Source organism: Crinia signifera, chromosome 4 (genome assembly GCF_055691185.1).
Source record: "Crinia signifera chromosome 4, ASM5569118v1, whole genome shotgun sequence".
In the NCBI taxonomy this organism is placed as follows: Eukaryota; Metazoa; Chordata; class Amphibia; order Anura; family Myobatrachidae; genus Crinia; species Crinia signifera.
In genome coordinates this window covers 120,981,744-121,004,931 of record NC_139220.1, presented here as the reverse complement: position 1 = coordinate 121,004,931, position 23,188 = coordinate 120,981,744, and the positions used below count along the sequence as shown (strand labels likewise).

At 45.8% G+C, this 23,188-nt stretch overlaps 1 protein-coding gene across 2 annotated transcripts in view; it reads right to left on the bottom strand.

Annotated features, from left to right (window-relative positions):
- The window catches only part of TMTC2 (transmembrane O-mannosyltransferase targeting cadherins 2), a 250,967-nt gene that overhangs the window by 32,997 nt on the left and 194,782 nt on the right, over positions 1–23,188 (bottom strand). For both annotated transcript variants that reach the window (XM_083182341.1, XM_083182342.1), the window contains one exon: positions 22,503–22,584. In XM_083182341.1, the coding sequence (XP_083038467.1) occupies positions 22,503–22,584 (82 nt within the window). The remainder of the gene's footprint in view (positions 1–22,502; positions 22,585–23,188) is intronic.

Genomic DNA, 23,188 nt, shown 5'->3' with positions numbered 1-23,188 from the left:
GTGCAGAGCTGTGTCCGATATTTGGTATGGCAGGGCAGAACAACTTGGGATGCGGTCACTAGGTCTACAAGCATTAGGTCCGCAAGCATTAGGTCGACAAGCATGAAGATCGACATGACTGAATGTCGACATGGGGGTTAGGTCAACACAAGCATTATGCGGATATGGGAAAAGTCGGCAGTCAAAAGGTCGACATGGGGTTTTTCACCTTTTTTTTTTAGCCGGCGTGCTAACAGGCAGTATTTCATGCCCTACCATCCACTAGGGAGTGGTGGGAGAATAAAATAGCGTGCCGAACGTAGTGAGGCACAGTGCCCGAAGCGAGGAGAAGCTGTGCTACAACTGTGTTGACATTCGTGTAAAAAAAAAAGTGAAAAATCCCACGTCAACCTTTTGACTGTTGACCTTCCCCATGTCCGCATAATGCTTGTGTCGACCTAATGACCCTGTCAACCTAACCCCTTGTCCACCTTCAGTCATATTGACCTAGTGGTGTTGACCTAATTGGTGTCTATCCAATGATCCATACCCAACAGCTTACTGATAGGGCTGCCACTTTAGGGTATCTCTCTAATTTATAAAAAAAAATAGATCATTATTTGTATGTACTAATCATTCCTCCCTGCTTTTTAGATAATTCCATACAAACATTTCAGAGTTTATTTCTTTAATGAGAGTCTCTAAGGCTGTACTGCAGTCCAGAGCTGTTAATATTTACATATATATAAATGTCAAACTTCTAAATTCATTCTTAGTTGCCTTAAGCCTGAGCAAATTGAGATAATTTATTTTTTCAAAACAATGCAAGTAATTGCCAATGCTGCCAACTACAATCATAGCTAATCCATGTTTAAAAGGGTTCAGATATCTTTTCAGTGGATAACATTACACTTTTGCTTTGATGTGATGACCATACATCAATCTCCTTCAACATTTAAGATCTACAGAGAAATAAAAACTAATTTAAACATGTTTAGATCAATGAACTGTTAAGAAACTTTGTATCTAAAAGCAAGTGACTCACAATCATCCATTTAATCAATAAATAAAAGTAAATGAAAAAAGCACCAAATAATTTGCCGACAATATGTAACATATTTACATTACCCGATGGTATACTGAAGTATTGTGAGTGTCTCAACTATTTTAATGGAAGGTTAATACAAGCAATACTCTAGTTTAGTGGTTTCCAATCTTTCTTGACAAGGGCACTGTAGAATATCAGCATTTGTTCAAGGCACCCATAGTCAAAAAGTTTCTTATGGATAAATAATAAAATATAGTAAATTGTGCTCAACGGTCAGCCCAAGTTTCAGTTATGTGGTGGGGAACCTACAGTAGCTGTGGTTCTAATTGTCCATACGTTTTATGAATGGCCGCCACCAGCACTGGTTTTGCCTATCGCTTTCAGCATAAATAATTTGTTTTGGTGGAGGATCCCCAACACTGAGGCACCATTGCAAACATCCCAAGGCACCTCGGGTTACTTGTGTGGTGTAAAAGGGTTATAAGTAGGGTATTCAGTTGGTGCCCAAATTTTCACCTTGGTAAAAAAAGTTTTAGGTCAAATTTCAACTTAACCTTTTAAGATACAGTTTTTCGATTAGGTGAAAATTTCAGCACAGTCATAAAACACAAGGACCAGAGACTTACTCACCGATCCACATGTTTTTGTCCTGTTTTGAGTCAGTTTTCGCCAATGCACTTTTAACTGCATCAGTGCTCACCCTTCAGAAGCAGAAGAATAGCTGAGCAGGAAATCCTTTGTGGTTCTCTTTTTAAAGTTTTGATACACTGCAGCATTATGTGACTAGCACCAGCAGTATTATTGATGCATTTTAATACGTAGATTAATAACTGAAACAAAATGTTAAAAAGCATCATAAGGAGAAATATGTAGTATGGGAAAACAGTTTTAAATAGGCATTTATGTGCAAATGTCTCAAACTGCTAGAGGAACATCTTTTAATTTATCAGGAGTTCTCCTGTGAACAGCTGTTTAGCCTTGACTAGGTAGGTCTGCTAGAACTATGTGCTGTGTGCATAATCACATCAGGCTATTGGGTGGTCCTTCCTAAAATGCCACACAAAGACAATCCATGCTGTGTGGAGAGCATGCCTCAATTTAAGTTAAAGAGAAGGACTGATTAATTTATTCTAAATTAGTTCCTTTCAAATCTGTGGTCAAGGACCTGGTGTTTAAAGTTCCTGCTGATTTCGGAATACTGCATTCTCTGTACTGCCGTTGGCAATACTACTTTATAAGGGTAGAACAGCCTCTTGTAATTAGAAATGTTATTCAAATCAATTTGAAACAAAGAAAATAACTGTCTGAAATCCTGTAAATATGTATGTACATGAGAGCTAACTGTAAACTGAAAAAAAGGTTTATTTCTATTGAAATAAAAAGAAATGAAGTAAAAAAAAAAAAAAAATATATATATATTATAAGGGCACGGTAGTGCCCTTATATTAAGGCTGAATCCAACGAACGGATTTTTCCCATAGGGAACTTTTCGGATGGGGGCATGGTGTTTGAGGGACTGCACCTCAAAAGTGACTGGGCGTACCGAGCTGAAATTTGGCATGTACGCGTAGAATCGTCAACCGGTGCTGCCTGCCAAATTTCAGGGCGAAATATAAAAAAATGACCAATTGGGAGCGATCTAAACTTCCAACTGCCAGTTTTTTCCTGACACTCGCGAAATGACACTTTGTCACCCATGTTAGTCTATGAGGGTTTTTTTGGGAAGGCATAACTCGGGGTAGGGGAACAATTGAGACTTGGGGTTTGTTTTATTAGGTAGATATTGTCCCAGTGGAGTGCCTTTTGGGGTTGAGGATTTTCAGATAGGTACAGTTTTTTTATAATTTAGTTAAACATGCCCCATTATAGAGATAGGAGCTCCAACTTGTTGCGCATGCGCAGTCCCGCCACTAGGTGGAGTACTTAGCTAGGCTTCACTTCGGTGTACCAAGATGGCCGACGGAGATGCAGGGAGAAGTGTCCTGAGTGAGTGCTGATGAAGAGGTGTCAGATGGTGCGCCACAAATATACTTTATAAGCAGAAAGGTAACTTTTACACCAGGAGGTTATCTCTCCTCTCCTGCAGCTCCTACACCCCGGCGTCCACCGTCCCCTAGTATCCAGCCCGGGGACACCGAGCGCGCGCCCGCCCGCCCGCCCTTCCCCTGCTGCTCCTACACCCCGGCGTCCTCCGTCCCCTAGCATCCAGCCGGGGGATGCCAAGCGCACGCCCACCCTTCTTAGCAATAGCGGCTGCTGGCAGCATTATTAGTATGCTGAAAGGGTGGGGTGGGGGTGAGGGTGGCGTGGTCGCTGGAGACTGCAGTGGCTGCTGACTTGTTAATACTAGAATATATTGTCTGCAGGTGTTCTCTGTATGTACGCTCCTCGTCCTGTCAGCCTGCAGTAAAAATCACACTGCCGGTCTCCACTGCAGGCTGACAGGACAGGGAGAGCGTACATACAGAGAACACTTGCAGACAATATATAAGTCTAGTATTAACAAGTCAGCAGCCGCTGCAGTCTCCAGTGACCCTATTTGTTCACAACTTTCCCCTACTGCCCACCATAGGCGTGCGCACGGGGTTGCCGGCAAAGGCACCTCCTTATGACTGGCAGCAGAGGCGGGCTGGGCCGGGGGGCAGGGTGCCATGTGCCCCCGGGCCACTTTATCACCGCCCTTAGTGTGCAGCGGGCCGGGCCGCCTTAAATACCTGGTGGTCCAGTGACTATTTGTGTCTCTGACTTTGGGCTATAAAAACATGGCCGCCAGCCTCCTGCACTGAGGACATGTCTAGTGCAGGAGGCTGCGGCACTACAGAGCGTGCGGGCGGGTTTGTGGGTCGGCTGAAGGATCCGGGTAGTAGTCAGGGGTGGGTGGAAGCTGGGTAGAGCCGGAGAAGGTGGCCGGCGGAGGTGCCCATTTCCCTGGGATTATTGGTGGGGGCGGAGGGTAGTGACGTGCCTAGAGGCAGAGCTGGGCAGCATGGAGTGCGGGGCTGCCTGTCACCTGTGCCCACGCCCCCTTATCACTTGTCATGCTGTCACTAGTAGTGCGCCCGCTAATACAGGAGGAAGAGCGGACCGCGTGCTGCAGGAAAGGCAGCAGCGGCAGCCTTTGTCTTTGGTGCCAGGGGAGTGCACTGCAGCAATCAGCTGGTGCCTGCAACCAAATTTATTCCAAGTCTGTGGTGAGTTAAAAAAAAGTTTTTACTGCATGTGGGGGGAGGGGATTTTCTATATTAAAGTAAGATTATCTGTCTATGAGGGCTATTTAGTGCTCAAGGTGGGGGGTCGGCAATCCTATGCTAGAGGGTGAGAGGACTATTCTATGCAAAGAAAATATGCTGATCTATTTGGAGGAACTATTCTGGGTTAGGGGGGATAAAGAGGAGGGGGGGGTCATTTATTGGTAAAGGGAGCTCATGTAACTAGGGGGGGGCTTATGTACTAAGGGAGTGCATACTCCTTATGCGGAATGCAGCGAGCTAGAGTGGCCAATCCTGGGATTGGGTGGCGCATGCACAGTGACATCTGAGGTCAGGTTGCACAGTGCAGCCCCATGTACACCTGCCCCTCAGCCAGCTGAGCCTAATATACAGAGGGAGCAGCCTGTGGTGTCCTGTTAATATACAGGGGGAGCAGCTTGTGGCATCCTGTTAGTATACAGGAGGAGCAGCCTGTGGTGTCCAGTTATTATACAGGGAAAGCAGCCTGTAGTGTCCTGTTATTGTTATTATTATACAGGGGGAGCAGCCTGTGGCGTCCTGTTATTATACAGCGTAGCATCCTGTGATGTCCAGTTATTATTATACAGGGAAAGCAGCCTGTGGTGTCTTGTTATTGTTATTATTATACAGGGGGAGCAGCCTGTGGTGTCCTGGTGTTGTTGTTGTTGTTGTTATACTACAAGGGGAGTAGCCTTTGGTGTCCTGGTATTATTATACAGAGGAGCAGCCTGTGGTATCCAGTTATTGGGCCTTATTCTGGTTCACTCTTAAGGCCCCCATACATTAGGCCGACTTGTCCTAAGGACAAGTCGGACCCAATTCTCCTGTGAGCCGCCCGGCAGCTCCCCGGGAGGCTCACATACAATTTGGCACTTGATGAGCCAAATTTTACATGTGATAAATCGCTTGCGATTTATCACGTCGGGGAGCAGGGGGCGGGCGGTGAGGGGCAGGGGGCCAGCCGTGATACTCATCAAGGGGAGCAGTGGGATGGACAGCGGGTCCCTGAGCGCTTAGCTGGCGGCGCCGGCGAGTACTGACCTGCCCGGGCATGTGATCACAGATATCAGCAGCGCTGCGGGACGGGATGTGCAGTGGCGGGTATTTCGTTTTTTTAAATACTGAGCTCAGCCAATCAGAGAACGGCCAGTCATTTGACAGGTATTTTAAAAATCTAATACCCGCCACTGCACTACCCGTCCCGCAGCGCTGCTGAATGATATCTGTGATCATCACACCGCCCGGCCAGGTCAGCACTCGCCGGCGCCGCCAGCTAAGCGCTCAGGGACCCGCTGCCCGTCCCACTGCTCCCCCGGTAGTCTGCATGCATATGCCTGTCAGGTGGGCAGGCATATGCATACAGGGAGGTCGGACGTGATCTTATGTGCTGATCGTCCGATCTCCCTGATCCGATGCGCACGGGACCGCGCATCGGATCAGATATCACACACCTGCGATTTTGGGTCGATTTCACCCGGTTATCGCCCCAAAGTGCCGAAATACGATGAAATCGTCCCAAAATCGTATAGTGTATGGGGGCCTTTAAGGTGCCCATACACGTTACAATTATTGTATACTGTACTGCACATACTTTTTGTACTAGATCTCATCGCAAAACCGAGATGCAATATGGTATACAATAATTGTAACGTGTATGGGCACCTAAAGAGGCAAATTCCTTATCAAATGGACAAAACCAAGTGCACTGCAGGTGGGGCAGATGTAACGTGCAGAAAGTATTAGATTTGGGTGAGTTATTTTGTTTCTGTGCAGGGAAAATACTGGCTGCTGTATTTCTACACTGCAATATACAGGTAGGTCTCACTTTGAAGAAAAACCCCACCCAAATATAATTCTATCTGCACATGTTACATCTACCCCACCTGCAGTGCACATGGTTTTGTCCATTTGAGAAGGAATTTGCCTCTAAAATTGAACCAGAATAAGGGCCATTCTTTTTTTATCAATACATATTTTTTAAATGAAAAACCTCCATTTAATGATGCGCTGTTACGGGCCAGTGCTCTGGACTTGCCCCCCAGGCTAAAAGTTGCCAGCCAGCCCCTGACTGGCAGCCAGTGGCAGCTAAGGTGCGATGCTGCTTCCAGTCTCAGAGCTGGACAGGCTGTCTGCCGTGCGATGCTGCTGCTGCTCCCTCAGAGCCTGCTCTGCCTCTACAGCGGGCAGAGGCAAACAAGGCTTGAGGATTCCCCTCTTTGATCTGTCATCAGTGTCCCCTCCCTCGGCCATCTAGCAGTGGCCTGGGCTCCTTTAGCGTGATAGGTCTCAAAAGGGGGCGTGGCCTAATCGCAGACCCCCCCGTGACCACGCCCCCTTTTGAAAACTATCATGCTACTTTGCTTGTGCCTGGGATAGCTTTTCCTGTGGACTATTGTATCTGCAGCCCTGCCCAGTGGCGTAACTATGGGGTCGCAGCCACCATGACCGCTTGGGGGAGCAAGTGCTGGGGTGGGCGCACTGCAAATATAGATTATGAGCTGAGGCAGGCATCTAAAGTGGGGGGGAGCTATCGCTGGTGCAGTGCACTGGGTCCAGGGCCTAAGATAAACATGGGGACCGCAGCCGCTGCCGGTCTTTATGTGGTTGTGTGTCACTGCCGTATCCTTACAGCCAGGACTGCATACCTCCCCTCGGCGGGTCCGCACACACACGCCTCTGGTCAGGAGTCAAGCCGTGTGGGGATGTTGAAGGATACAGAATGGAGCGCATTGGCAGCCACTATAACAGGAGGAAAACGGGTCGCAGCGGCAGGTTAGGGCGGGGGTGTGACTTAGCGTCTGATTGGCGCAGTCAGACTTGCGGCTTCGGAGCTCCAGGCTGGACGGCTCTTTAACGTGTTCCCTGGTAAGTGCACATACTTTTGCGGAACCTGCAGCCGGGTGGCACCCAGGTGCGGAGGAGGCCCAAATAGATGAAGTACACGGCTCCGAGCTGTCCCCCTGCCGCCCCTACTGCTAGCCCCGGCAGTGCCAATGGCGGCCTCTCCTGCAGGACCCAGCTCTGGATGGCACACAGGAAGCAGTCTAGTTCGCGGTGTCTCTTTCTACCCCCCTGAAGACAGTTTCCGGAGTGTCCTACAGAAACAGCCTTCTTTCAAGCAAATGTTGCAAGGTTAGTAGCTACTATACACCCCTGAAACCTGACAATATGTCATACACCCCCATCCCCTTCAGCTTAACTCTAATTATATATCCCCTCCCATGCAGCCTAACCTTATTTATACACCCCCCTGTAGCTTAACCCTAACTATACATCCCCCCAATAGACTATCCTTATCTATACACCACCCCACTGCCCAACCATTTACCGCCCACCTGCAGCCTCTTTCGCCAAAGCCTAAACCTAACATACACCCCCTTGCAGCCTATAACACTAACCATTCACACTCACCCGGCAGCCTATAACCCAAACCATACACACACCCTGCAGCTTATATCCCTAACCAGGGGCGGGCTGGGCCGGGGGGCAGAGTGCCATGTGCCCCCCAGGCCGCTCTGGATGGACTGCTGCAGGCCGCGGCCGCCTTACCTATGCTTTTGCGCTGCCGGCGGCCATGTTCCTGTAAGCTTTTAAACATGTCTGCGGGCTGCGGCTACGTGGAGGAGGGCTCGGGCTGGCCTCCTGTTCCCTCTAATCACCCGGCAGTGGCAGACGCTGGGTGTGGACGTCATGACGATGACGCCTCCCACCCACGTGTCTGCTCTGCAGCGAAAGGAAGGACTCGGCAGCATCCCCCCCCCCCCCCCCCCGCCGCGCTGACATGCCTGGGCCGGGTTCGTCTCACTCCAGCAGCCTTCACCATCGGATCGGCTCACCCCACCTGCTGCAGGGACGTGCAGTCAGGGGAGGCAGGGGAGGCAGTGCCTCACCTGTCATAAATGATTAATAGAAAATTACAAAACTATTTATAACACATATAGTGTGTTATAAATATCTTAATTTTCTTTTATTATTTATGAGGTGGCACACTGTGGGAGTCTAGGAGGCAGCGGGAGCTGTGCCTCCCGCTGACAATTGGAAAATGTCAGCAGCGGGGGGCAGGACTAAGCCGCGGGAAGAAAACAGGCTGAAAAGCCCATTAAAAATCAATGAGAAAGCGGCATCTACACATCTGCCTCAGTGACAGGGACGCACGTCCCTGTGACTGAAGCAGATGTGATAGGACAGCGGATCAGGCTGTCACACACTGACAGCCTGTATCCGTTGTCATGCTAAACTGTGGCTGCGCTGTCTCCTGAGACCCCACCAGGAGGCCCTGCTCCCGTTCTTCCTCCTGCCGCAACTAGAGCTCCGGCATCAGCATTTCAGGGTGGCCTTATTCACCTCCCTCCTGCCGCCACCGTGGCTCCAGGCTGCCGCCGCTGCTAGAGCCCTAGCTCACCTCTATCCTCCCGCCGCCGCGTGACAGGCTCCCCTGCATAGGCGTGCGCACGGGGGGGGGGGGGGGGGCACAGGCACCTCCTAAAGAACAGAAGTGGCCAGCCGCCATAGATGGGGTCAAGAACGAGAAGCAATGTCCTGCGCTAGACGCCGGGGCACTTGTCCCCCAGTGGCAGCTGTTACAGCTGCCGGGGTGGGCTGTGACAGCAGACAGCTGACTTCCATGTGCGAAGTTTCAGCCTGCGCAGGGAGCTGTTAAACAGCAGCACGCATGCTGCAATGAATGAGATGGAAGTCACGGCAGTCGGGGTACTTTACCTTCTCTGCCCACCCCACTGCCTATCTACTGCATCCCGCACGCCTGCTACCTGCCGCCCACCCCATCTTCCGGTTGCTGTCTGCCCAGAGTCCAGGGTTAGGTAAGGGGCAGATATATATATATATATATATATATATATATATATGTCAATGCCTTAAGTGTCTTAATGTAAGTATTAAAGTGTAAAAAAGTCCTACAACGGACTGTGTATGATTTCTGGCTGTGTGCACTCTTTCATAAGTGTACATCTATATGGACCAGTGTAATGTGCTGCCAAAGTGAGGAAACAATTTTTTTTTTTAAACTTTAAAATCACACAAATGTGTACTACTAACCTGTCTTTTGATATGTGGTTAGCTTATACTGTACTGTAAGTAATTATATAGGAACATATTCACATTACTAATGTGCTGTCTCATAAAGTCTCAAGGGGGCACCTTGTTGGGCTGTGCTCCGGATTGCTTTCCAGGAGTGGGATATATGTTGTACAATATCATACCACGATGAGAGTGGGGAATATATATCTATATATATATATCTATATATATCTATATATATATATATATATATATATATAGATATATATAGATATATATTATGTAAGTACCATACAGGGGGGACAGGGGTACAGAGAAGTGAAAAGGGGATAGGGACGGAGGACAGGGGGTTGGAGAGGTGCAGGAGGGACAGGGGGATGGAGAGGTGCATGGGGGGCAGAGGGATGGAGAGGTGCACAGAGGACGAAGAGGTACATGGGGGACATATAGGTGCAAGGAGGATGGAGAGAGCTACTGAGGGACATAGAGACATAGAGAGGTGTAGGTGCAGGGGGATCGGGGTCAGAGAGGTACAGGTAGCACAGGGGGCGGTGAGGTTCATGGGGGATGGAGAGGTACAGAGAAGGGGGAAGTGAGAGATGTAAGGGTGACAGGGGAACGGAGAGGTGGATATAAGTTGAGAGTAAGAGGTGACATGATGGAGAAGTACAGGGGAACAGGGAGGTGCAGGGTTACAAGGAGATAGAGAGGTACAAGGAAGGAGGAAATGAGAGGACAGGAGGACAGAGAGATGTAGGGAAGGAGGGAGAGGTCACGGGAACGGAGATATGCAGGGAAGGATGAAGTAAGAGGTGCATCCAGTCCCAGTGTGCCCAGTCTGCTGCCCCAGTATGTCAATAGCAAGTGCACTGCTACTGTGCTCCAGCCCTGTTTGTGCTGTCCCAGAGTCCACCTGAGCCCTCCAAGCATGTCATCCCCCATGGCATGAAGGCCCTAGTATCGAACATTAACGCCCTGGCATCAAGCATGAAACCCCTAGCAATTAACATGTAGGTAAACTATTCTTATATAGCATCATATGTAATAGCCATTACGGTGTGTTGTAGAATATGTAATGGGCATTATGACGTGTGGCATAGTGTGTAATGGGCATCACATGTGTCAAATAATGTGTAATGGGCATCAGTTTTTGGCATAATGTGTACTGGGCATCATGGTGTGTGGCATAATGTGTAATGAGCATCATTGTGTGAGGTGTAATGGGCATCATGGTGTGAGGTATAATGGGTATGATGGTCTGAGGCGTAAAGTGTAATTGGCACCATGGTGTAATGGGCATTACGGTGTGTGAGATAATGGCATAATGGGCATTACGGTGTGTGGCATAATGTGTAGTGGGCATTACAGTGTGTAGCATAATGTGTCATTACGGTGTTATATATTTTATAGGACCCATTCATATTTCACAAAAGTGCCTGCCTCACCTGACAATAAGCTCACCGCACGTCACTGACCTGCTGGCCGGTCACCCTGCCTGGACCAGTTGCCACACCAGTTGCTGCTGCCACAGGGAGCTCATGGAGTCTCAGGCAATGGCTGGTGAGTACAGTGGGATGGTGCTGCTTTACATGATGGGAAGGGTTTTTCCCCTCAACTTACCATTCTCTTGGTGTTTTTATTTGTGGGGAAAGGGGGTTTGGCAGGTGTGCAAAGGGCATAATGGTGTATGCCATAATATGCAATGGGCATAAGTGTGTGCCATACTGTGCAATGGGCATGGCTGTTTGTGCCTTACTGTGCAATGGGCATGATGGTGTGTACCATATTGTGCAATGGGCATGATGGTGTGTGCCGCAATGGGCATAACTATGTGTTCCATAATGTGGAATGGGCATAATGGTGTGTGCCATGATGTGGAATGGGCATAATGGTGTGTGCCATATTGTGCTATGGGCATGATGGTGTGTGGAATGGGCATAACGGTGTGTGCCATAATGTGAAATAAGCATAATAGTGTGTGCCATAATGTGAAATGGGGCATAATCCTGGTACAGTGTGCATTTTTTTTTATATGTGTATATATTTTTTTTCTAACGTAAATTTCTAACGTAAAACATGCTTCCCGATTGAAAAATGTGCCCTACTCGATGGTCAGCACCCTGCCCTACTAAAAAACTCCTAGTGCCCCGTTTTCAAGGTGAGAGACAGGGTGCATGGGACCACGAAACGTCGGACCATGAGATTTGTGTATTGTTCACATTAAATACGTTATTTTGAATAGTCATTCTCTGTTGTGCCGCTGCAACCCCAGCAGCTTTTATTCTACATTTGCTGAGGGCACCGGACCACCCACATCTATATATATATATATATATATATATTAGTGAAGCGACCAGCGGGCACTCCAATAACAACTCAGACAGCAATGTGTGCGTATAACGTTTCCGTTGTATTAACTGTTTTCAAATTTGAAAACAGTTTATACAACTGAAACGTTATACGCACACATCACATCTGAGTTGTTATTGGAGTTCCGTCCCGCTTCCGCTGGTCGGATCACCGTATGTGCGCAACGTTGTGCTCGGTGCATTTTGCTAGTATCTAAAATCTCCCTCAAACTGCTTTTCAAAAGTAGGCAAGTATGGACTGAACTGTGGCCGCAGCAAGAAATATAGAAAATCTGGGAGCCGCAGCAGGAGGAAGAAAAATAGTAAGTAAGTGAGAATCAAACTCACACATAAAAAAAATATATATTTCTGATGTTTCCTGAGCTGTCCCCCTGTTATAATAATATATGCCATGACACCACAAGATGCTCCCCCTGTATAATAATTTGTGTCATGGCATTACTATTATCATATTATACGGGGCAGCCGCCTGTGGTGTCATGGCATTACTTTTATATTATACATGGAGAAGCAGCATGTGGTGTAATGGCATTATTATTATACAGGGGGAGCAGCCTGTGGTGTCATGGCATAATGCCATGACGACACCACAGGCTGCTCCCCCTGTATAATAATAATGCCATGACACCACAGGCTGCTCCCCCTGTATAATAATAATAATAATAATAATAATAATAATAATAATAATAATAATAATAATGCCATGACACCACAGGCTGCTCCCCTGTATAATATAATAATAGTAATGCCATGACACCACAGGCTGCTCCCCCTGTATAATAATAATGCCATGACGACACCACAGGCTGCTCCCCCTGTATAATAATAATGCCATGACACCACAGGCTGCTCCCCCTGTATAATAATAATGCCATGACACCACAGGCTGCTCCCCTGTATAATAATAATAATGCCATGACACCACAGGCTGCTCCCCCTGTATAATAATAATGCCATGACACCACAGGCTGCTCCCCCTGTATAATAATAATAATGCCATGACACCACAGGCTGCTCCCCCTGTATAATAATTTATGTGTCATAGCATTACTTTTATTTTATTATACAGGGGGAGCAGCCTGTGGTGTCGTGGCATACTTTTATATTATACAGGGGGAGCAGCCTGTTGTGTCATGGCATTATTATTATACAGAGGGAGCAGCCTGTGGTGTCATGGCATTAATTTTATATTATACAGGGGGAGCGGCCTGTGGTGTCATGGCATTATTATTATACAGGGGGAGCAGCCTGTGGTGTCGTCATGGCATTATGCCATGACACTGTGCAAAATCTCAGTTAACCTGGAGCCACATGACAATAATGTGCCAGGCCAGGGGGTAGTGTCACTAGTCCCCCTGCATCATAAATTAGGCTGGCTGCAGGAGACTGTCCGTGTGGCAGCTGCGGCCACTCTCGCTGCCATCGGTGAGCAGCTCCGCCTCCTTCAGCTACTCAGCTGTTTAAGGAGGCGGAGCTGACCAGCTATGACAGTAAGAGCATACGGAAGCATGGCAGAAGGGTTGGAGTGGTGTGCGCAAAAGCCCTCCACCGACTACTGTGAGTCTGTGTGTGCCAGTGCCTGGCTTCCCCTGATCCTTTTGCGGGTAGCAGCCTACGGTGTCCTGATATTATACAGGGCAGCAGTCTGTGGTGTCCTGTTTTTATACAGGGGGAGAAGCCTGTGGTGTCGTTATATAGTTAACGAAAAACCTCCATTTTAATGATGCGCTGTTACTTATGGGCCAGTGCTCTGGACTTGCCCCCCGGGCTAAAAGTTGCCAGCCAGCCCCTGTCCCTAACCATACACACAACCCACAGCCTATAACCCTAACAATACACACACACACCCTGCAGCCTATAACCCTAACCATATACACACCCCACAGCCTATAACCCTAAGCATAGACACACCCCGGAGCCTATATCCCTAACCATACACACACCCCACAGCCTATAACCCTAAGCATACACCCCCCCCCGCAGCCTATATCCCTAACCATACACACACACACACCCCACAGCCTATAACCCTAACCACAAACACCCCACAGCCTGTCACCCTAACCATACACACACACCACAGCCTATACCCCTAACCGTACACACACACACACTACAGCCTATAACCCTAACCGTACACACACCACAGCCTATAACCCTAACCATACTCACACCCCACAGCCTATAACCCTAACCATACACACACCCCGCAGCCTATAACCCTAACCATACACACACCCTGCAGCTTATAACACTAACCATACACACACCCTGCAGCTTATAACACTAACCATAAATACACACCCTGCAGCCTATAACCCTATAAATACACCCCCCCCGCAGCCTATAACCCTAACCATACACACACACCCTGCAGCCTATAACCCTAACCATACACACACACACACACACCCCACAGCCTATAACCCTAATCATACACACACCCCACAGCCTATAACCCTAATCACATACACACACCCCGCAGCCTACAGTATAACCCTAACTATACACGCATACACCTCTCAGCCTATAATCCTAACTATACACACACTCCGCAGCCTATAACAGTAACCATGCACACACACCCTGCAGCCTATAAACCTAACCATACACACACACACCCTGCAGCCTATAACCCTAACCATACACACACCCCGCAGCCTATAACCCTAACCATACACACCCCGCAGCCTATAACCCTAACCATACACACACACCCTGCAGCCTATAACCCTAACCATACACACACACCCTGCAGCCTATAACCCTAACCATACACACACACACACACACACACACCCCACAGCCTATAACCCTAACCATACACACACCCCACAGCCTATAACCCTAACCATACACACACACCCGCAGCCTATAACCCTAACCATACACGCATACACCTTGCATCGCAGCCTATAAACCTAACTATACACACACTCCGCAGCCTATAACCCTAACCATGCACACACACCCTGCAGCCTATAACCCTAACCATACACTCACCCTGCAGCCTATAACACTAACCATACACACACACACCCTGCAGCCTATAACCCTAACCACGCACACCTCGCAGCCTATAACCCTAACCATGCACACACACCCTGCAGCCTATAACCCTAACCATACACTCACCCTGCAGCCTATAACACTAACCATACACACACACACCCTGCAGCCTATAACCCTAACCACGCACACCTCGCAGCCTATAACCCTAACCATACACACACCCCACAGCCTATAACCCTAACCATATACACACCCCACAGCCTATAACCCTAACCATATACACACCCCGCAGCCTATAATCCTAACCATACACACACCCCACAGCCTATAACCCTAACCATACACGCATACACCCCGCAGCCTATAACCCTAACCCACTGTCCCCCCACACTGCCCCCTTGTGTGCACTGTCCCCCCAGTGCCCCCGTGTGTGCGCTGTCCCCCCACAGTGCCCCCGTGTGTGCGCTGTCCCCCCACAGTGCCCCCGTGTGTGCGCTGTCCCCCCCAGTGCCCCGTGTGTGCGCTGTCCCCCCCAGTGCCCCGTGTGTGTGCTGTCCCCCCCCCCAGTGCCCCCGTGTGTGCGCTGTGCCCCCGTGTGTGCGCGCTGTCCCCCCCAGTGCCCCCGTGTGCGCTGTTCCCCCACCAGTGCCCCTGTGTGTGCGCTGTCCCCCCCAGTGCCCCCTTGTGTGTGCTGTCCCCCCAGTGCCCCCGTGTGTGTGTTGTCCCCCCCAGTGCCCCCGTGTGTGCACTGTTCCCCCCCCAGTGCCCTATCTATATTGACTCTGTGTAGTCTCTGTTCAAATTGTCTGTGAGTGCCGCCATGCTGTTTACTATATATGTGCCCCATGTGTGTGCTGTCCCCCTTCAGGGCCCCCATGTGTATGTTGTCCACCCTTCAGGGCCCCCATGTGTATGCTGTCCCCCTTCAGGGTCCCCATGTGTAAGCTGCCCCCCCCTCAGTGCCCCCGTGGGTATGCTGCCCCCCCATAGTGTAATGGGCATTACGGTGTTTGCTATAATGCGTAATGGGCATTACGGTGTTTGCTATAATGCATAATGGGCAGTACGGTGTTTGCTATAAAGTGTAATGGGCAGTACGGTGTTTGCTATAATGCGTAATGGGCATTATGGTGTTTGCTATAATGTGTAATGGGCATTACGGTGTGTGGCATAACTTAATGGGCATTATGGCATGTGGCCTTTTACTATATAGAATCATCTCATAATGATCCCAAAATAAAACTTTATTGATTTATTAACAACAGTATGAATGATGTTAGAATTTTTTTTCCAAAATTTTAAAAACTTTCCTTTTTGAGAAATTTTATATTTTGATTTTGTCAGTTTTATTGAAATATACTGCTGTTTATAACTCATATGAAAGCCCATAAATTAAACCTTGTCCAACTCTTTACCTCAATTTCATCTTGGAAGGCATATTAACTTCACAAACCAAGGTACATTAGCCTAAGAATTTGAAGTTCTCTTACATCCAAGCCATCAATAAATATACCAAATGCAATTGCAACATGGAATAGTCAGTTTAACACCCAGCAGGGAATGTAATAGGGTCTGAGAATCCAAAACTGAGAGATTTTAGGAGAGTTTATGCCCTACAGTAAAGCTTCTACACGCTGGGTGTCATGCTCATTGCCAAGGGTTTCATGGGCTGGATGTCTTGCCTGTTGACAGGGGTTTCATGCACTGGGATGGGTGTCATACTCATTGCCAGGGGTTTGTAATGTTCATTGCCAGGGGTTTGAAATTCTTGTGGCCAGGGGTAATGCTCGTTGCCAGGGGTGTGTTATCGTTAAACATTTAAATAAATCCAATGTTTATTCTTACAGTGAAATTTTAGATTTCTGAATTAAAAAAATAAATTGAAAAAAAGCTATGAAATTCCATTGACAAAAAACCTTACGGTTTCACATGTCCCATTAAGGCTTCATACACATGATCTGGCATTTCTGAAACCTGTTGTAACTCTTCCACTCAAACGCCAAAAAGCAATGAAATTACGATCATTAAGGCTGACGCCTTAATGGACGTGTTCCTTGCGCAATACAGATATGGTACGCCATCACAGCCTGTGGGTAAGTGCAGATTCAGCACTCTCACAGAGTGAGATTGCTGTCACTCACACAATGGTGGAGCTGCTAATTCACAGATTTGTGTGCTCATTGGAATACACACATGCAGTCTATGCAACTGAAGGTCTGAGCAGTTATGTGGCGCATTTATCCTAATAAGTACCCGCATTCATCTAAAACTGTCTATACCTCTGAGTTACTATAGTGTTCATTCTAGCACCCGCCATCTTTGAAAACCCATGCAGTTCCTCTTCCCTGCCTGGGGTGTACCTGTCTGCTGTAGTGCTTCTAGCACAGTGTGATCTGTATATCAGCACTGCAAACCAGACCTGTGCAAGAAACACTACAGCAGACAGCAACACCCCAGACAGGGTAGAGGAACTGCATGGGTTTTCAAAGATAGCGGGTGCTAGAATAAACACTATTACTAGAACTATCCCACTGAGAGTCCAACATCTTTCACACTCACTACATACTGTATATCCATTTAATTTAGTATTCACATGCAGTTACCAGAAACATCTTTCATAATTGCAAAAACTATAATACTCCCAACTACTATGCATCTACACTTTCTTCGCCTATACACCTTCATGCTGCTCTGTCTTCCCCGATACCTACTGCTGTGTGTATTCCCTCATCTGAACCAATTTGTCTTTCCCCATCTGCCCTGCCCTGTCTTTTCACACAGATGCCACTGTTTCCTTCTATCTGTGCCACTGGCTTCCCCTCTATTAGTGATACTATGTCTCCCCCTCCATCCATGCTGCTCTGCCCGCCTCATCCATGACACAGTTTCCTTCCATCTGTACTGCTGTTTCCCCTCTCCATCTGTACTACTCTGTTTTCCCTTTATCCCCTTTGCTCCAAACCCCCTCCCCCATCAGTGCTGTCTTTCCTCCAACTGCTCCTCTGTTTCCCACCCAATCACATCATTCTGCCTTACCTTCCCCAATCTGTGCCACTGTTTTCCACCCATCTGCTTCGTTAGTCCCCCATCAGTGCTGCTTAGCCTTCCTACCATCTACGCATTTCTATTCCTCCCAATCTGCACCACACTGCCTCCTACCCCAATCAACACCACTTTTACCCCATCCTCTCAGCTCTGTTTACTGCTCAGACCTTCAGTTGCATAGACTGCATGTGTGTATTCCAATGAGCACACAAATCTGTGAATTAGCAGCTCCACCATTGTGTGAGTGACAGCAATCTCACTCTGTGAGAGTGCTGAATCTGCACTTACCCACAGGCTGTGATGGCGTACCATATCTGTATTGCGCAAGGAACACGTCCATTAAGGCGTCAGCCTTAATGATCGTAATTTCATTGCTTTTTGGCGTTTGAGTGGAAGAGTTACAACAGGTTTCAGAAATGCCAGATCATGTGTATGAAGCCTTAATGGGACATGTGAAACCGTAAGGTTTTTTGTCAATGGAATATATATATATATATATATATATATATATATATATATATATATCTCAATAATACACCCATCAACAACCAAACATAACCACACAATTTTGTGTTATCCTAGAAACTGACACCTATTGCCTGTGGCACTATAAGATAAACCCATGCATCGTACACATTAAAAAGTAATGCATATAAAAGTATCTGAGATTTTCGGGAATACCCCAACCCATCCAGTTCATGCTCCCTGAATGGGCCTAAACACATTTTTAAAACAAGATGTCTCAAACAATTCACTTAAACTACTGTATATGCATGATAACAACACTGTAATGAAAACTTAGCTCACGCAAATACAGATGGCTCCATAGTCACCTGTAATGCAGGCGCGGTGATCACCGGTACATGAAGGCGCGAGCGTCTCACACGCTCACGCGTCCATTGCCGAGAATGGGGTGTGCGAGCGTCTCTCACACGCATGCGTGCCTCATTCACGCTGCATTGTGCACCGGAAGCCGCTCTAATGAGCGTGGCTCAATCTATACATCATGTTCGGTACCTCTTGGAGGAGAGACAAAGTGGAGAAGATGGCCAAAGCCAACAATCAGCTTCTAACTGCTTTATCGCTCTCCAAGGCTTGATACATAAGCCTATAAGAGTAAGTTCTCATCAGACTGTGAACATTCAGTCAATTCCTGCTAATATAAATTATATTACATTTTAGACTATACACCATATTAATTTTGTAAAGACTTATAATGCCCATCAGATTAGAAAAGCTGGTGGATTTTGTACACGGGTCCAAAATTGATGTGACACGCCTGAGACCCCAGCGGCTGGGCCAAGTAATAAACATTACTGTGCACAGGTGCAGTGCCAGTGCATAGAGATATCATTTCCATCTTATGCTGTAAATGGGTCGAATCGACCTGGGTTACCCATTTACACTGCACTGCGATACGTGTGCAGGATCCTTTCAGACTAAGCAAAGTCCCAGGTTGCTGTGCGTCCATGTGTAATAATTCAGCATATTGCTGCTAGTCTGAAAGGGGTATTACTAAAATAATCAAAATAGATGTGAGCGCAACATACAAAAACAGAATCTTATCTGCAAGCCTAAAGTATCTTCAAATACTGTGCTTCAGGAATCCTAAAATAGACTGGAATACATAAGAACTCTGAGTATACATCATATACTATTTCAATAACTGGAACTTAAAACTTGTTAGAATGGACCAGAGTCGCTGTTTTGGATTAAATAGCAGGATAAGTGACACCCCATTTACAACAATAAAATAAAGCAAATCCCTATACAGGCTGCTAAAAGATAACAGAACATCTGTTTATAAATACATCCAGTCCCAGGAAAACAGTAGTTGAGAGAAATTGTTTCCATTTATTTGCAATTTACATTAGTTTCCCATTTCGGTTGTAGAAAGCAATTCGGTGAAACAAAGAAAAATAAATAATGCACAAATTGGAAATCACCCAAACAATTTATAAGTAACAACAGGTGCATGTAAAAGAGGGTTTGTCTACAAGAGAAACAAGCAGGATCCCCCCATACACTCCTTCCAGGGAGTAAAAAGTAATCATTAAGACTGCCATATATTTGTAAATAACATGCAGAAATCTTTGTTACTTTGCAAATAAGCAAAAAACGAAGCACCACTTTATGGCAGCTTGTCATTGTGGAGAAATTTATTATTGATAATGTATCCAAAAAGTAACAACAATTTCAAAAACACTGGAGCTACATTCTGTAATTTGGCCAAAATTTAATAACTTGCTTTTGGAGAATAGTTTGTATATTAAACTCAAGTTGCAAAAAAATTGTTTTAGATCTAAAATCCACTGGAAAATTTCTTGTCTCTCTGAGTGGCCCAGACTACTCTAGACGGTAAAAGAAAAATACATTGTTTCCCCCAGCCCAATGAATGCTATCAGTAACCAGATTTAAATACTATAAGGTAATAGAATTCAGAGATCTTGGTTACACATATTTGCGCAAATGCATGAATAAGCCCCTAAGCCGTCGTCAAGGCTTCTCTGTGTGCTGGTGGTATCGATTGTTATATCTAGGTGCAGGGTGCGGCACCCCAAAAAAATCAGTACAAACCAGAAAGCCCAGGGTAGCACACCAGTGAAAAGACTAAAGTGTTAATAAATATTAGTGTTAAAAAGCCAAAGCTATATACAAAAATTGATACATAAAAAATTAATGTAATTAAAATATAAAGAAAGTGTTAGTGAAAAGATTAGTGTTACATAGAATGTAAAAATGTGCCATCTCAGAGCCATCCAGCCATACCAATCCAGGGGCATCGCACTCCACACCCATACTACCCCATCCTGGTTCTATGATTATCTAGCAAATAGCTAGTTGATGGGGTAACATGGGTGTGGAGTGCGGTGCCCCTGGATTGGTGAAATCTAGATTACTTAAAAAATTACCCCATTATACATATTGAAAGAATATACAGGTTGAGTATCCCTTATCCGAATATTCAGTATCCTAATTATTCTGAAAACCATACATTCCAGAAAGTGAAATTGTTTTTTTTTTTACTGGGGACATTTGTACCAGCCCTACTGGGGACATGTGTAACTGGCACTATATATGTGCAAGAAAATGATTGCTTGGCATTTCAATTCAGTATCTGAGATAGTACACAAACTTTGTTTCATGTCTTGGAACCTTGTTTATTTAAACAAATAAAATATATTTGTATGTATTTCATGTGGTTAATGTGTTTATACAGCATAAATGCAAGATACTTCAAAATACATCATTGAAATATTAAAATATTCCGAAATACGGAATAATCCGTTATTCAAAATTCTCCTGTTCCTGAGCACTTTGGATAAGGAATACTCAACCTGTATAATATTATGAGAACTATACAAATACATTCATAATTCTCAGTAATTACAAATCAATGAACATGCAACAAGGAATGCCCATTAAGTCATCTACGGGTCTTCTACGGGTCATTGACAAGTTTGACTTTTAAGCAAGTCCACTGAATCAGCTCTGTTCTAAAACCCAACAGAGTTCCAGTTTTGCCCTTCAACATAATAACATTAACCATTGCTAAACACCCACAGCTCCACTAAGTTCTCTAAAGGTCCATACACACTGGATTATGCCCAGTGTGTATGGACAGCGATGACTCCTGTCATCGCTGGGAGGGAAAGCAGCACATTTTTCTGCCCGGCTTTGCATAGCACAGAGCTATGCAAAGCCGCTCATCTGTTAGTAATACAAGGAGATGAACGGCTATCCTGGCGATAATGTGGGAGCGCACATCACCGCTCACCAATCATTGCCGGGCCATAGACCCTGGCCAGGTTTGAGCTGAAAGCCACTCAAAACACCAAGGGCTAGATTCTCTAAGCTTCAAAAGTGATAAAATGTGATAAAAGTGATAAACAGCCAGAAAATCAGCTCCTACCTGCCATGTCACAGACTGTGTTTGAAAAATGTCAGACTGGAGCTGATTGGCTGGCTGTTTATCACTCTCCATTTTATCACTTTTGAAGTTTATAGAATCTAGCCCCATGTTTTAGCAGCTTTTAGTTCAAAATAACCCAGTGTGTATGGGCCTTTACACTCTTGGGAAAAAGAACCAGCCTCCCAGACACTGCCCACTTTCCCTAGTGAGGTGGCTGGTCCTTGGGCTTGATAACGTAATTTGTCTTGAATAAAGTAATTGATTCCCCCTTCCCAGCTACAGAACAACGCAAATCCCCACCTCTCCTTACCGCCAAACTGGCTCTCCGAGAGAATACCATTCAATATTCAGCCTGTATGAATCATCTGTTAAGTATCTATGTTAATACTAATCCCAATCCAGTGCTTAAAAATTAATGTTTGTTTTAAATAAAATTCATTCTGCTAAGTATTGTATACTACGTATAAAGTTTTTATTATGACACTGCTGTAATGTGACTAGTGATAGCTGGTCTGTAGCACAGGAAAGCATCACCAGACAGCACATTGGAATGCTAATAGAATGTGAAGTGGTGGGAGCCATAAGCATATTTTAACTCAATATTCAGCACTATAAATTTTGAGCAGTGGTGATATAAATCATTTACAGGCGCCTGGCAATATTGTCTGCTAATGTATTGTAACGTCAGTGAACATTAATGTTTTGAAAATAAATAGATGGTGATCAATATGCATGGAAATAACAGCAATTACTACTTCAAACGTTCACAATAGCTTGCCATCCTTAAAATATTATCCAAACAGACGCTGCTTAGGCAATAAGTATGTAATCGCAGGGGAAGGTGGTTGCTATTTATAATGAAGACTTACCATAATGCATATAACAGTTTCCTTTGGTGGGATCCAGCTGAATTGCTTTCAAGAAATAACGCTCAGCTTCACTTTTGCGACTCTAAAATAAAAAAATAGATTCTATTATGTCTATAAGTGTCACAACTCATGACAGTAAAGAGTAACAGGCTTCATGAATACTTACTTAAAATGTATGGAAGAAACAATAAAAATATGATATAAGGTAATTCTCTTATAATCAGACTTTTAGACTTGACATGGGCATTAGAAGCGGCTGAGAGGTATATCTGAGTGGTGTGTGAATCCCATCTATGCAGTGGGTGGTCCTTCCCCAATGTCACACACAGATTCCATGCGGTGTGAAGAATATGCAATAAACTAGAAGGCACAGCCTACAGTATGTGATAAGTGGGAAAAGATTTACTACTCTGTAACGTTAGGCTCTCAGGAGACATTATAGCTGTGACTACTTATCATTAATCACAGCTTTACTACTCCTATTGTTTTAAATATACATGAAGTCTCCTCAATCCAATGCATGTCAAGCTAATGAATATCTGCCTAATTACTATAGATCTTCTATACCACACCCACTGATGATCACATCTTGGAATTGAAGCTTTAGAATTCTTAAGCTCCATACAAATATTATGACATCGCTATGAGCAAAAAGTAATAGAAACTGTGCATTGCTATCATCATCT